Source organism: Lithobates pipiens, unplaced genomic scaffold (assembly GCF_037356315.1).
Source record: "Lithobates pipiens isolate NorthernLeopardFrog02 unplaced genomic scaffold, aLitPip1_a1.2 Scaffold_23, whole genome shotgun sequence".
Taxonomy (NCBI): domain Eukaryota; kingdom Metazoa; phylum Chordata; class Amphibia; order Anura; family Ranidae; genus Lithobates; species Lithobates pipiens.
The window spans coordinates 89071027-89086384 of record NW_027507785.1 but is presented as its reverse complement, the minus strand read 5'-3'; the positions used below and the strand labels follow the sequence as shown (position 1 = coordinate 89086384).

Sequence of the window (15358 nt, the reverse complement as noted above, 5' to 3'; positions counted from 1 at the left end):
TACCTGGACCAAGGCTACTTTGCTGCAGCTAGATCAATTGATTAATCCTCAGTTGGTATATTTTTTCCTGGTTCCAGTGGTCACATAGTTTTAAACCTCTTGCCGACCACCCCACGTTTTTTTTTTACTGCAGGGTGGCGGCTTCTGGGTCTGAGGCGCGCCACCAGCGACCCACTCCCACTGTGATTGGACACATTGCTGGGACCCACTGATTGTTCCAGACAGAGACAGAACAGTGGTTTGCCTATATAAACAAGGGGGAAGATGGAGATACTTTGGGGATTGGGAGGATTTACTAAAATCTGGAACATGTAATAGTTATGTATGACAAGATGAAATAAAAGTTTTTCAATTGTTTTGAAATTATCTGAATTTAGCTCCTGAATGATTTAAATGCTACAGAAGAGGAAAATATTTACTGTTCTAAAATGATTTTCTGCACCTAAATGTCCATGACTAAAAACCTGGAAAAACACAACATTTACCTTTTTTGTACTTTTCCTCCAACCCAAGCCTGTAATTTTGTTTTGGCCCTGATTTAGTAGGTTTAAAAAGGAAAACAGATTTTCACAGAAAACAGAAAGAAAACAGAAATTTTAGTTTAAACCTTTCATCTAATCGGAATATCCCAAAATACTTTTACGTAACACAGAACTATGAGTCCAGCATGAAGAAACTTGTTGAAAGGTTGTGCGTTTTTTTAAAGCAGACCCACGCCTTTAACCCTTTCCGCTCTCCCCAGAATTATTGTCCCGGAATGATGACTTGTATGACACTAAGGAACTGAGGCAGTTAATGGTGCCGTGTAGAAGCAACGGGTATAAATTAGAGCTCCAGGCAGGCAGCGCTTTATGAACAGTACACTAGAATAAAGTAGAGGCGAATGAAAAGTCCAGGGCAGAGTTAATTTCTTTCCCATGCTGCCGCTCCCTTTCAGAGTCAATGTGAGTCTCCACCAAATCCAGTTAAATATTTACAGAGCTTGCACCCAGGATTTTTGAACTCTTGCTCCTTGGTGTTCTATGTTTACATTCTGACGGTAAACTTGTTCCTTCCTTTTTTTTTTCTTTTTTTTTTCTAGTGTCATCCAAGCTCCACTGCCCTGTCCTGTCGACAAGGTAAGACATTCTATTTCTTTGGGTAAAGGGATCAGATGGAAAGCGTTTGTTTATCCCTAGAGGACTCTTATGCTCCCTCGTTCCTCATGAATCATGTCATTTGACATCAGCTCCTTCCTCTGTTTTCTGTTCAGACCTAGGCTTGTGTCATAGGAGGAACTGTTTCTAGAGAAAATTATGCAGAAAAAGAATTAAAATGGCTGTATTAGAATTTACAGTAAGCTGACATTTTCTGCTATCGAGTCCTGTCTATACGGAATAGGGCAGATGGTGGAGATGAAAAGCTTTACCCAATGTTATGCTGTGCGAGGAGGTAGCTAGATACATCTGGGAACAGGAAACTGAAGCTGTTGCCTTTGCCAACCAGCAGCGGTCTTATTTCAACATTCTAGTGATGTGTAGAGCATCTGGTTGCCCTAGGCAACTGCCCTATTTTTTTATCTTGGCTTCAGAGTTTTGTGTTTTGTTTTTTCGTTCGCTCTGTGAGCTGAGTGAAATTATACTTGAATTTTTTTCTTCTGTTGGTTAAACATACACATCGTGTTCTGTGCTGCTTTGATTGCTAATGCTGTCAATAACCCTAATAAACAATGGCAGAGGCTCCACCTACCATTTCTTTTGCTCCAGCATTACATGGGAAGTTGACTTGTGCTGGCAGCAGGTGGCTCATATGGATGCCTTGGGTCAAACTTGAGAAAATGTATGGTTGTCCTGCAGTTCTATTGCCATTTTTCTAGTTGAAGGAAATGCTAGCATTTAAAATTTGTGTTCTAAAGAAAAATGTGATTTAGCATTGCTTCAACAGAGTGGCACTGCACATGTGTTGCTTTTAATCCATGCTGAATGCTTGCTCCTGCAATGCTGGGGGTGAGCCTTTCAACATATGTCTTGTCCTAGCAACAGAGCACAACATAAAATGTCAACAATATGGGGTTTTTCAGCCAGGCTTCAGGGTTGTCTCAAAAGGCCTACAGGTAAGGAAACAAGATCAAACAATGGTGTTTAATAGTTGCACATATTTTATTTTTATGTTTTGATCTTGGGGCACCTTAATTGCATAGTTCATATTAGGCAAAAGGTGAGCATGGCCTTAAAGGTGCATATAAACAGGAATGTCTTCCGACAATAACTGGAATGAATGGATACCCTCTGAAATGTCTTAACTGATGGTATGTGCAATGCAGTGCTTTTTTTTTTTTTGATAGGCAGGGGATTGTCCTTATTGAAAAGAGATTGGAAAATGTCTTGTCCTGACAAAACACAACTGTCAGAATTCAGGGGACTTGTGACAGCTGACTCGAGTTATATCAGACTTTTTAGTAAAGCAAAATAAGAGGAAACCTATCATGATTAAGACATTACCCCAATAATTTAAGACTATATGTTTAATTGCAGGTCTTGTACTTATTCTGACCCTTCCTCACAACCCCCTCTCCTTTAAAAGATTTTTATATTGGCGCTGTCATTAGGTGGTGGTGGTGGTTGTTTTCCCACTTGAAACCCCCCTACATCCTCTCAGTGATCACTGATCAGAAAGTGAGTAAAGGGGGACACAACAATAAATACTTGACAGATACACTGAAAGAACAATTTCAGGTTTCATTTCAATTGGGCCAAGCTGGCCGGACCAAACTTTCAATTGCAGAACGGCGCAGCCACCCTGTTTTTTAGCAGCAGTACGGATGACTTCCCTGTTGACTGAGGTGGAAATCATGATTTTTGTCTGCCCGCCTCCTTACCTTAATTAACGAGGAAGCTTTGTATTCGCAAAAATTTTACATTTTTCATGAATAGCAGAGATGAACTCAGCCTGACTCTCTAATTGCCACTGCAGATGGGATGTCGGTTGTACTGGTGCTGGAACACAGCGCTGCTTACTGTATGCAGCTATTGCTACTACAGTCCACTACAGCACATGTAGTGGCAACATCATTTAGTAATGGAAAGTTTGCTTGGGCCAGCTTGACCCTAAAACTATTTTAAAGTTCAAATTTTATTTTGGTATAAAACCTCAAATTCTACTTGGACTTTCTCCACCAAGTCCTTTGCATGTAATTAAAAAAAATAAAAAATAAAAATAAAAAAAATTCTTGCTGATTGAAACTCAAAAACCTTCATCATAGTGCTGACGTTTTTTTAAATTTGATTATTTTATTTTTTTTAACTTTTTTGTTGTTTCTCCATGCAGGTTGCTGCTCACACTCCCAGTATGTACTCTCAGGAACTGTTCCAACTTTCTCAGTATCTACAGGTAATAATAAGCTTTGTTCTGTTTTTATATTGACAACAAGCATTAGTACAGCAGTAAAGTCGAAAGCTGATGTCTGGCTTTAATGTTTGTTTTTAGAAGGTTTTTTCAGCATTCAAACCTCTTGTGCCTTTTATTCATTTGTTTTAGTATTACCATAAATGTAGCTTTTAGTTGAAGGGACTGAGGTTATGTATGATAAAATATGGTAAATGAACTAATGTACATAAAATCACGAACGGCCTCAATTAGCTGTGGGAGCCAGTAGCCTCTCATTGCTTTCATTGGGGCTGTCTCCCACAGATAATTGCCACGAACCCCCATCAGAGTTTCTGCATGTAATTATCTGGCCCATTTGCAAGTGTAAATTGGGCATTAAAGGATAATTTTACCTTTCATAACATGTTAAACTTATTCAGGGGGTAACATGTAACCTGTTATGAATGCACCTTCCTCCACATCTCCCGCTCCCCTACTGTGACAACAGGGGATCTTATCCCCCCTGCTAGCTGTCAAAATTTAGCAGTTCATTTATTCTTCCTGTCGGAATATATCAGCTTCTTTGTATGAGGTATGAGCAAGCCAATACACTGACAGACCTGCATGGCATCGGCGATCTGCTGGTGTCTGGTGCAATGATTTCACAAGCTCCACAAACAAAAAATGAATGCACATTTTTGTTTTCACCTGCAATTGTTATTTTTTTGTCAAAAGGTGAACTTATTCTTTAAGCAAAAAAATGTCTCTAATTGTGTGCCTCCATGTTGGTGTCTCTGTGGTCTTGTAGACCAATATGGAGATGTTGTAGTGGTTAAATACAGCCTACAACCACCGCATGCCGATGCACGTCGGCAAAATGGCACGGGAGCGCAAAAGGGCTAGCGGGCACCTGCTGCATGAGAGTGCCCGTGGGTCCCGCAGACTTTGTCCGCCTGTGGTCTGCGAATGCGACGAGGAGAGGCAGAATGGGGAAATGCAAACAAGGCATTTCCCTGTTCTGCCTAGTGTCATCGGGAGCAGTGATCTGTCATGTCCTAGGTAGCCCATTCCCCTACAGTTAGAACACCCTGAGGGAACACCTTTAACCCCTGGATCGCCCCCTAGTATTTAACCCCTTGACATTTACACAGTAATAAGTGGCTATTTTTTAGCTTTGATAGCTATAAATGTCAGTGGTCCCAAAATAGTGTCAAGTGTCCGATCTGTTCGCCGCAGTCTCGCTAAAAATCGCAGATCACCGCCATTACTAATAGCATTAATAATGAAAATGCCATAAATCTATCCTTTATTTTGTAGACGCTATAACTTTTGCACAAACCAACCAATATACACTTATTGCGACTTTTTTTTTTTTTTTTTTTTTTTTTACGAAAAATATATAGAAGAATACATATCGGCCTAAACACAAATTATTTTTTTTATATATTTTTGGGTGATATTTATTATAGCAAAAAGTAAAAAAAAAAGTGCTGCTTCCCCCCCAAAACGGTCAGTTTTTTTTTTTTTGTTTATAGCACAAAAAATAAAAACCGCAGAAGTGATCAAATACCACCAAAAGAAAGCTCTACTTGTGGGAGAAAAAAGGATGTCAATTTTGTTTGGGTATAATGTGGCACGACCGCGCAATTGTCAGTTATAACAACGCAGTGCCGAATCGCAAAAAGGCTCTGGTCATTAAGGGGTTAAAATCTTACGGGGCTGAAGTGGTTAATGGCTGTAGAGTTATTTTGAGGGGACAGCAAATGTACACTGTTATACAAGCTGTACACTCACTACTTTACATTGTAGCAAAGTGTCATTTCTTCAGTGTTGTCACATGAAAAGATAGAATAAAATATTTACAAAAATGTGAGGGATGTACTCACTTTTGTGAGATGTGTGTGTATATATGTATTAGTGTAATTGCCTGAATTTTCCTGTTAACTTCTTGCAATCCCCTATACAGCAGAGCTTAGGATGGGAGAGGGAGAGAAGCAATACAAGGAGTCAGTTGTATGGCAATGCTTGTATAAAACCAAGGCCCATGCTGGCAGGGGGAGAGCGAACAGTGACAGATGAGCTCATCAGCCTGCTGCTCTTCCTCTCACTGTCCATTAACAGGCCTGCTAATTCCTTTATTTTTACTTAATTTGCAGCAGAGAACTATGCCTGTGCACCAGTGCTGTTTAAATCTCAAAACTGGATGGACAGAAATACAAAATTGGCAAATAGAAACCCCATAAACATTTGTTTTTAGCCTTTTTCTATTTTACGTATACTGCAGGCCCATTTGTTACTTTTTACTTTCACATAAGTTTCAGTAACTTTAATTTTAAACAATAGTAAAGCTTCAAATGATAAAGATGCTGTTGACATGTGTCTGTACTTTCCGTAGGAGGCCTTACATCGGGAACAGATGTTGGAACAGAAGTTGGCCACTCTTCAGAGGCTACTAGCCAATACACAGGAAGCTTCCGATACTAGTTGGCAGGTATCAAAGTGAAGCCTTCAATTTTCCACATGTTGTTGTAACTCCTTGTCCATTGTCTTGGTGAAAAAGAGCTGTCAGTAGCTCATTCTGGTCCAAACTATGATGGGCTTTATATCTGTATTGACAGTGAGGAGAATGCTACTTCAATGCTTTATGGACATAAATGTCTGTCTTTTCTTTTTGAAGGTTGTCCAAAATTCAGGATATTTTCAGGGACAAATCTCTAAAAGCCTTTGTTGTCTCTCAGAATATGTTATCTGGCATTTTCTTTAAAGGGGAGGGCTTTTGTCTATTTTGTTATCCCTTGACCCAAGCTCATAATGTCTAGATGCTTAGGCCAGCTTTGGCAGTATCTGCATGCACCTATTTACTAGACAACGATTTTAAAGGATTTCCTATATTTTTTGTGACATTAGTAAAACCCCCCCCCCCCCCCCTTCATGTTTATTTACAGACAATTAGAGTTACGGTTAAAATTAAGGGAGGCCATGGTTTGAAGGAGAGCAAATTGCTAGATTCCCCCATCAACACAGTTAGTGTTGATGGGGGAATCCCTCCTGCTGTCAGCATACAGTAGCTCAGAGGGGGAGGGGTTTCCCACTGTCAGAATACAATGATTGATCAATGTTTACAGTAATAGAACACAAAAGCACGCAACAGGCTGGTTGTACTGAAGTCAGTCGATTTACTTCAGAACAACCAGCCTGTCAACGCATAGATGGTTACTAAACCGACTGAATTTTGGTTCCTCTGTGGCCAGCTTTATATATATATATATATATATATATATATATATATATATATATATATATATATATATATATATATATATATATATATATATATATATATATATATTATATATATTTATATTTATTATATAATTTTGGTTAAGCTTTCAGGCTGCATGTGCTCAATATTTCATGGCTGAACTAGTAATCACATGATTGTAAACTACTCTGCTGATCTTCACTGAAGATCTAAGCTGTCCAAGACAGCCAGGATTGAGTCAGCAGCTGTGCAAGGTGTTAGCTGATGGCTGGCAAGAAGGGATATTAATGTAGTGTTAGCACAAACACACACAGATTGCAGGCAAGAAGGGCTGTGAAAGGGTATACAGAAGAAAAATGTTCAAAATATTGTATGGTTCTCTAAGGTAAATGTTTTCATTGTATAGAAGCATTTCATGTTAACCATAAGCATATGATTTTATTTTATTTTTTTCTCAAGGCTTTAATAGATGAGGACCGGCTTCTATCACGATTGGAGGTCATGGGGAACCAGCTCCAGGCCTATTCAAAAGTAAGCAGTGTTTTAATCGGCTTAATGTGTGAGATGACATGCTAGTAACAATGTCAGTAACTGTACCTTGATTTCATGCCTTCATTGCATAAATGCAATAGCAAAAATCTAGTTGTAGTTAGTATTGTGAATTGCTGTTATCTATATAAAATAAAATCGATCCCTAATGATTTTCTTATGGCTGTTCTATTTGAATACCGGTACCAATAGTATTGATAATTCAACACTCTGGTGGAAGGGCATGGGGATATATTGGACCATTCATAGGTGAGTCTGGTAAGAACCCCGGTTATAGTACATGGTGGAATAAGTACACTTTTGTGTATGCCATTATACAAACAGGTTTTAATTCAACATTAAAGTATGCGCTAATAAACAAGTAAGGGCAAGTTGTTTGCTAAACAGACAGGTGTGTTTTTATATAGGTCCGATGTACTACTGACTTTACAAAGAATAATTATAGATTTGCATTTTATATGCATTTGAAATAAGGCTGGGTTCACACTGCAGCGGTGACGAGAATCGGATGTGATTCGCACCGTACTGCAAATCACATCCGATCTCTGTGCGATGCGAGTTCAGCCATACAGATAGTATGCATCGCACCTGCCCCAAACTCGCACAGGACCCTTTTTTTGGTCCGCAGCAGAATCGGATTGCATGGGTGTTCACACCATGCGATCCGATTCCTGTCCGAGTTTGCAGATCGCACTGCGATATGCGAACTGATCTGGGGGTGTCATTAACATTTCACTGACACTCCCAGCAGTTCGCATAGGGCAGTGTGAACTGCCGCCGGGAGGTATGCGATGCGGGAACCCGCAGCGGATTCGCGGCGTTCCCGCATCGCTGCAATGTGAACCCAGCCTAAAGGTTTCCAGTAGTTTTAAAGAGTACAGACATCCACATCCATACCTGTTCGCAGTTGAAAATTTCACCTAATTACTCCTACTCCCCATCATCCATAACCCTCTTTTCCCCCCGGGGTCTGGAGGAGCCCCAGGCATTTTCCTGGTGGTCCTCACATGGCTAACCACGAGTCCAAAATTTTCTTTCCTCGCGCTTATTCCCCTCCTGGGAGAGTATCCGGGAAACAAAAGGGGTGCCGGCTAACGAGCATTATCACTTTATCCAATTAAAGCACTGGATTGTAACGTTGTGCCGCATGTCCACCTACCCTTTCCAAAAAACTTTTTTTTGAACATTCATGCCAACACGCCTCAGGGTCCCCAGGCCTTATTTCGGCCATTTATGCCTCCCTGAATAGTCGCCCGCCATCAGCACCCCTCTTATATGATTCAATGGGAAAAGTACCTTCAGGCCCCAGTAGACCCAGAGGACTGGAGCAGGGCCTGGAAAACAATCACCAAATGCTCGTTCAACACAAATACCCTGCTGCATATAAAGTAATGCTCCGATGGTATTGGGTACCTGCCCGCACAGCTCGGGCTTTCCCTGGAAGTACGGACAGATGCTTCCGCAACTGTGGACAGCGAGGTGCTGTTATGCATAAGTGGTGGGCTTACCCAAGGCTGGTGGGGTTCTGGTCTAGGATTTTTGGTTTGCTGCAGACACTTTTCCACCTAACGATCCGTAGGGACGCTAAGCTAGCTCTCCTACATTGCCTGGTACCTGGTTTGCGGGGCCCTCAACAGAAGTTGGCTACTTATTTATAGCGGCCAAGCGGACCATTGCCCAAGCCTGGAAGTCCCAACGGGTAGATTTTCAAGGGGTTAAAACCCGCATGACTGCTATGTTACTTCAGGAACGTATGTCCAGTATTGTTCATGATTCTCATGCTACATTTCTAAAAAAATCTGGGAGCCGTGGATCTCCTATGAGTTCCCTGCGCTCCAAGCTGCATGCCTGGGCTTGGTCTAACTCCTCTTGGCAAGGCGCCCACACCCCAACTTTCCCACTCCTTTCTTCCCTCTCTTTTCTCTCTACCTTTTCTTCTTTTGTTCCCTATCTCTCTTCACTCTTCTTTGTAATCTCTCCTATTGCTAACGAATACTGCTGCCCCCCATAGAAGGGGGTAGTGGGAGAAGGGCTTGCCCTCCGGAAACGACGAGGGAACGAGTTGCCTGGTTCCGGAGCCAGTCTCGATACCATCCCCTACTCATTTTCCCTCCTTTTCTTGTGTTTATTATAAGTATAATGTGATGGTTGGCCCTTTGGTTTCATATTCATGCTTTGTAGCCCCTGCGAGGGCGCGTAAGGAGCAGATTGTAGTCTCTTGTTTATTCCTGTTTATTCAAATTTTCAATAAACATATTGAAACAGAAAATTTCACCTAATGACAAAGCTTCCCTGTATTTGACTGCATTGACTTTGAGGATCAGGGACTTCAGAAGGTCTTGCGTGGCCGTCTCGACATTCAGAATTGATTCAGGTAGACCTCTAATTTTGAAATGTCTCCTGGACCTGTTCTCCAGGTCATCTATGCAAGATAAGGCTGTATCCAGTTGGTCCTGGAGGGTGTGAATGAGATCAGAGTTCTAATGTGAGACTGCAGCAGTCTTATCCAGCTTGCATTCAATGGCATCCATCCTGGATCCTATACTTTGGAGGTCCGCTTTAATATCCCCTGTTATTTTGGCATCTGTGGAGGCTTTTCTCCAGAAGGTTATACAGTTTTAGATGTTTTAGATGAAGTGAGAATCCTTTGTGAGGAGAATCATTCGGGGAACAGGCCTACTCCCAAGCTGGGCCTGCAGAGTGTTTCAGGAGGGATTCTGTGGATGCGGGAGAGGGTGTACATGCTTGTAGCCCATAACCCTGTATCCCAGGGGTGAAAGTTAGATGAGTGGGGGCCAGGCCTTGCCTGTTTTCTGGTGTCCCTTCAGAAGCTGAGGCCTGAGGCTGAACGGACGCTGCAGCCACGTTTTTTTATTTTTATTTGCCGCCGGGCTCTGCCCCCCTTGCGATGCTCCCAGGAGCCTGGAACATTGATTAATCGGGCGGAGGACACAGTTGGGGGGCATCGCAGGATCCTTGGGACATAAGTAACGTGTACCAGGATACTGCAATGCAACCCCGAGTGGCACACTTGGGATTACTGCTAGGAAACTATAAAAAATGTATTACACACACACACTCTATCTCACAAAGTGAGTGTATAGCTTGTTTAACAGTGTAAATTATCTTTCCCTTCAAAAGAACTCAACACACAGCCATTCATGGGTAAACCGCTGGCAACGAATGTGAGTACACCCCTACGTGAAAATGTCCAAATTGGGCCCGGAGTGTCAATATTTTGTGTGGCTACCATTATTTTCCAGCAGTGCCTTAACCCTATTGGGCATGGAGTTCACCAGAGCTTCACAGGTTGCCAGTGGAGTCCTCTTCCACTCCTCCATGTCAACATCACAGAGCTGGTGGATGTCGGAGACCTTGCGCCGCTCCACCTTCCATTTCAGGATGCCCCACAGATGCTCAATAGGGTTTAGGTCTGGAGACATGCTTGGCCAGTCCATCACCTTTACCCTCAGCTTCTTTAGCAAGACAGTGGTCATCTTGGAGGTTTGTTTGGGGTCTTTATCATGTTGGAATACTGCCCTGCAGCCCTGGCTCTGAAGGGAAGGGATCATGCTCTGCTCCAGTATGTCACAGTACATGTTGGCATTCGTGGTTCCCTCAATGAATTGTAGCTCCCCAGTGCCAGCAGCACTCATGCAGCCCCAGACCATGACACTCCCACCACAATGCTTGACTGTAGGCAAGACACACTTGTCTTTGTACTCCTCACCTGGTTGCCACTACAAACGCTTGACACCATCTGAACCAAATAAGTTTATCTTGGTCTCATCAGACCACAGGACATGGTTCTAGTAATCTATGTCCTTAAGCTGGCCATACACCTATAGATTATCTGCAGATTTTCTATGGTCAGATGGAAAAAGTGGGAGATTCCTCCATCCACACAGTTTAGCGAACATGAAGAAATCTGTTGCACTTTTTCCATCTAACCATAGAAAATCTGAAGATAATCTAAAGGTGTATGGCCAGCTTTAGTCTGCTTGTCTTCAGCAAACTGTTTGCGGGCTTTCTTGTTCGTCATCTTTAGAAGAGGCTTCCTTCTGGGATGACAGCCCTGCAGACCAAGTTGATGCAGCGTGCGGCGTATGTTCTGAGCACTGACAGGCTGACCCTCCACCCCATTAACCTCTGCAGCAATGCTGACATCACTCATACATCTATTTCTCAAAGGTAACAATTACTAACAGCGCAAATACAGGTGAATATGAACAGGGAAAAATCTGAATCGTGTATCATAAGTCCATAGTAAGGTCAGGGTTTTGGGGGTAATGCTTCCAGATAAAAGGGGTAAAGAGTGATAAAATGTCAGGTCATCGGTGGCTGCTATCCTCCGAGAGCTGAGTCTGTGCAGAGGAAGACAAAGGGGAGACACTAGGAAGCGCCACTTGAGTGTAGGATTTAAAGCTGCTTTAATGGCAAGCTGTCATAATACACTTACAAGAAGTAAGAACATAAAAAGCTCATCTGTGGAGTCCGTCTGGAGGTCCCTGGGTCCGGATCCGGTCACTTTCTATGGCTGTGGCTCTACATGTCCTGTGTACACAAGGAAGGAGCAGGAACTCGGCATCAGAGGTAACGTCCACAGAGAGGGAAAGGAGAACTGACAGGTTGCAGGCTACACGCTCAGAGCTTCAGCTCCTTCTATTGGCATCTAGAAGGAGCTGAAGCTCTGGGCGCGCAGCCTGTCAGTTCTCCTTTCCCTCTCTGTGGATGTTACCCCGGATGCATTCCTGTGACATCTATGAGTGTCTGATGCTGAGTTCCTGCTCCCTCCTGGTGTACACAAAACATGTAAAGTCACTGAGGAAAACATCTCGCACCCACACTCAAGTGGCGCTTCCTGGTTCCTCCTCTTTGTCTTCGTCTATTTCTCAAAGACAACCTCTGGATATGACACTGAGCATGTGCACTCAACTTTTTGGGTTGGCCGTGGCGATGTCTGTCCAGAGTACCTGTCCCGTTAAGCCACTGTGCTGCAGCTCAGTTTCTGGGTCTTGGCAGTCTTCTAATAACTTAGCCCATCTTTATGTAGAGCAACAGTTCTTTTTTTCAGATCCTCCAAGAGTTCTTTGCCATGAGGTGCCATGTTGAGCTTCCAGTGATCAATATAAGAGATTGAGAGAGATAATGCCAAATTTAACACTCCTCCTGCTCCCCATTCATACCAGAGACCTTGTGACACTGAGTCACATGATACTGTGGAGGGAACATGGCTAATTGGGTCCAATTTGGACATTTTAACTTGGTGTACTCACTTTTGTTTCCAGCGGTTTAGCCATTAATGGCTGTGTAAGTTATTTTGAGGGGACAGCAAATGTACCCGGTTATGCAAGCTGTACATGCACTACTGTACATTGTAGCAAAGTGTAATCTCTTCAGTATTGTCACATGAAAAGATATAATAAAATATGTACAAAAATGTAAGGGGTGTGCTCACTTTTGTGAGATACTGTGTATGTGTGTGTGTGTGTATGTATGTGTATATGTATATGTGTATATATATATATATATATATATATATATGTATGTGTGTGTGTGTATATATTTCTTAAAAGCACTTAAATTGGTGTCATTTCTATGCGTTTTGTGGAGCAGCTCCCTCTACCTCAGACAGCCGTGTTTTGGTTTGTGTATGTCTGTGGGAAGACCATGTCATAAGCACCAACCAACACAATATATAAAAGTACAAAGCAATACGTTTCTAGTTATATGATTTTGCAGGCTGTGTCCCCATTAAATAGATTTCCCATAATTTCTGTCCTGAGGGAATTAAGGGGAAATGCTCCCCAGAGGGAACACCAGCTTCTAATAAACCTTAACAGAGGCTGTGTGCAGTGACCATTTGTTTTGAAAGCTAGTGTCTTTATGGATATAGTGTTTGCAATGGTATGGTCACGTTTCATTGGTTTGAGGCTAATAACTTTGAAGCATAGGCCTCTGTGAACTTAGGCCCCATATTGTCTAAAAACTTTTCTATGATACAGAAATAAACTTTTCTTTTTACAGAATCAGACAGATGATGGCATTCGTAAAGAGTTGATAGCGTTACAAGAAGACAAACACAACTATGAGACGACAGCCAAAGAGTCTTTGAGGCGGGTTTTACAAGAAAAGATTGAGGTGGTGCGGAAACTCTCTGAAGTGGAGGTAATTACTTGCTTTAATCAGAATTCTGTCACCGTGTTGGTGTACCAGCACTTTACATTCAGAGAAATGGCAGAGTGCACTGATCCCTGTTCAATAATGTCAAATCCTAATCCACCTTTCAACCAATATGCACTGAGCAAATAGATATAACAATGATGCCTGTGTTTTAAAGCCGTTCTGCTAAACTGTAGTGTATATACTGTATGTTGGCACAATTGAGGATGGGGAAGGATGCACAAAATGTCTTCTGTTAGGAGTATTAAATCATTTTATTTTAGTTTTTCATTTAAAGAGCAATTCCAGAAAGTAAAATTGGTGAAATGCCATCTAGGAAACATTGCGTCAGTGCTAAAGTCTTACTTGGTTTATCTTTAATTTAATCTGTGTTATATGTAACCAGGTATAACTAGGTGAAGCTTGATTCAGCAAACATACCACAGTGCTTTTGGGCAGAACAGCTGCTCTTTGTCATATGACACATGATGGGTACACTATCCCTTAGAACTACGAAGAGTAATTCATAAAATGATACAAGTAACCATATGGAGCAGCCAACTTGACATATATACCTAAAAGAAAGCTAGAGCCATTCAGCAGATATGCTCTTCTCTGTGTGAGCTTAAATTCAAAACATTCGACTGAAGTGTGGCTTTAAAATATTCCTGCATTTATTTCCTATGGCAGATGGGGCTAACCCAGGTTTCTCAACCAGAGTTCATCCAGAGGTTGCTTGGGGTTCCTTGAGCAATTTCTGCATCTTGGATAAGTTCCCAATGACAATATTGTTTTGTTTTTTTGTGTTTTTTTAAGCTATCTGTAAGGGGATCATTCTTTCCAATGTAAACGTGAAATTCTGCAGTAGATTTAAAATGTCTTTCTCTTTCATTCATTAACACAGCACCTTAATCTTGACCTCAGTGCTATATCGCCACCTTTAGGAGAGAACTAGGCAGAACACACAAAAAACAAGCACAGTACCGCTATATAGCTATGGCTATAACTCCTCACTCTGCTCCCAGCAGCTCAGTTTTTTTCTGCCTTGTCTAGGAGGACCTGGCTACGTCCTGGCTTGGCCGCGACAGGCCCCGTTCTGCTCCAGGGGCAGCCAGTGAGCTATATGCTCCGGGGCACACATATGACCAGGCTACTGCTGTCCGAGTCAGTGTGCCGTGGCTGACAGCCACCCCGTGTTGCTCAGGTGATGGATCTGTCTGTGGAGTACATCCAGCAGTCCCTGCAGGAGGAGCAAGTATGGTTCCATTTGTTTAGGCAGGATGGCGCAGCTGTACATTCCCTGGGAGGTCGAGTAAGGGGTCTCTCCCTCTCTCCCTCTCCCTTCTAAGGGACGGCTGGGCATAGGGGGTGTAGAGTACGTACCTGCGCTGGCTGGTTGGTGGTCCGCTAGTTTTTTTTTTTCCCCCTTCATTTGGTGCTTTTTTGGGTGTCTGTGTGCCGCCATATGGTGGAAATGGTCGCTGTGGGAACAGCTGCCATTTTCCTAGCGTTTTCGGATGCTTTTGCTTGGGGGCAGCCAGCGGCCATTTCCTGGTAGCCTCAGGTCTGTTATACCCTAGTGCTGGGCGGCTGGTTTAGACTGGAACAGGGTGAAAACAGACACAGGACACCTCGTGGCAGGCAGAGGGGAGAGAGCGGACTGTGGCAAACCCGGGTCAGGGAGTTGAGTCCTGTGGGGGGGGGGCCTTTCAGTCTGTGGCAGCTAGGAGGGTGGGTATTTTTTGTTGCTTGCCTTGGGTCCCTAAGGGGGACAGGCGAGAGTGGATCAGCATGGCGTCAAAGGCTGGCTCTTCTCCAGACAACCCTGTTATAGCAACTGGTTCCCCTGCACCTGTGGTGCCCATGGACGCTCTGTCAGCGGTCCTGGAATGATTTGTTGCCAGGGTAGAAGCCGTGTGCGGGCACAAGAGGTGTAAAAAAAAAAACCGCGCCCTCGCCCCGTCTTCTGGGGAGAGCTCTGATTCAGACTCTGGTCCCGCTGTGGCAGGCGACCCCTGTTCTGATGCTTCAGAGGATGCG

The 15358-nt window shown here is 42.9% G+C and overlaps 1 protein-coding gene across 12 annotated transcripts in view; it reads left to right on the top strand.

Annotated features, from left to right (window-relative positions):
* SLMAP (sarcolemma associated protein) overlaps positions 1 to 15358 on the top strand; it is a 242733-nt gene that overhangs the window by 131700 nt on the left and 95675 nt on the right. For 11 of the 12 annotated variants that reach the window (XM_077452011.1, XM_077452008.1, XM_077452016.1 and 8 more), the window contains 5 exons: positions 1082 to 1118; positions 3307 to 3369; positions 5741 to 5836; positions 7067 to 7138; positions 13184 to 13324. The exons of the other annotated variant lie outside the window; for it this stretch is intronic. In XM_077452011.1, the coding sequence (XP_077308137.1) occupies positions 1082 to 1118; positions 3307 to 3369; positions 5741 to 5836; positions 7067 to 7138; positions 13184 to 13324 (409 nt within the window). The remainder of the gene's footprint in view (positions 1 to 1081; positions 1119 to 3306; positions 3370 to 5740; positions 5837 to 7066; positions 7139 to 13183; positions 13325 to 15358) is intronic. 12 annotated transcript variants of the gene reach the window in all.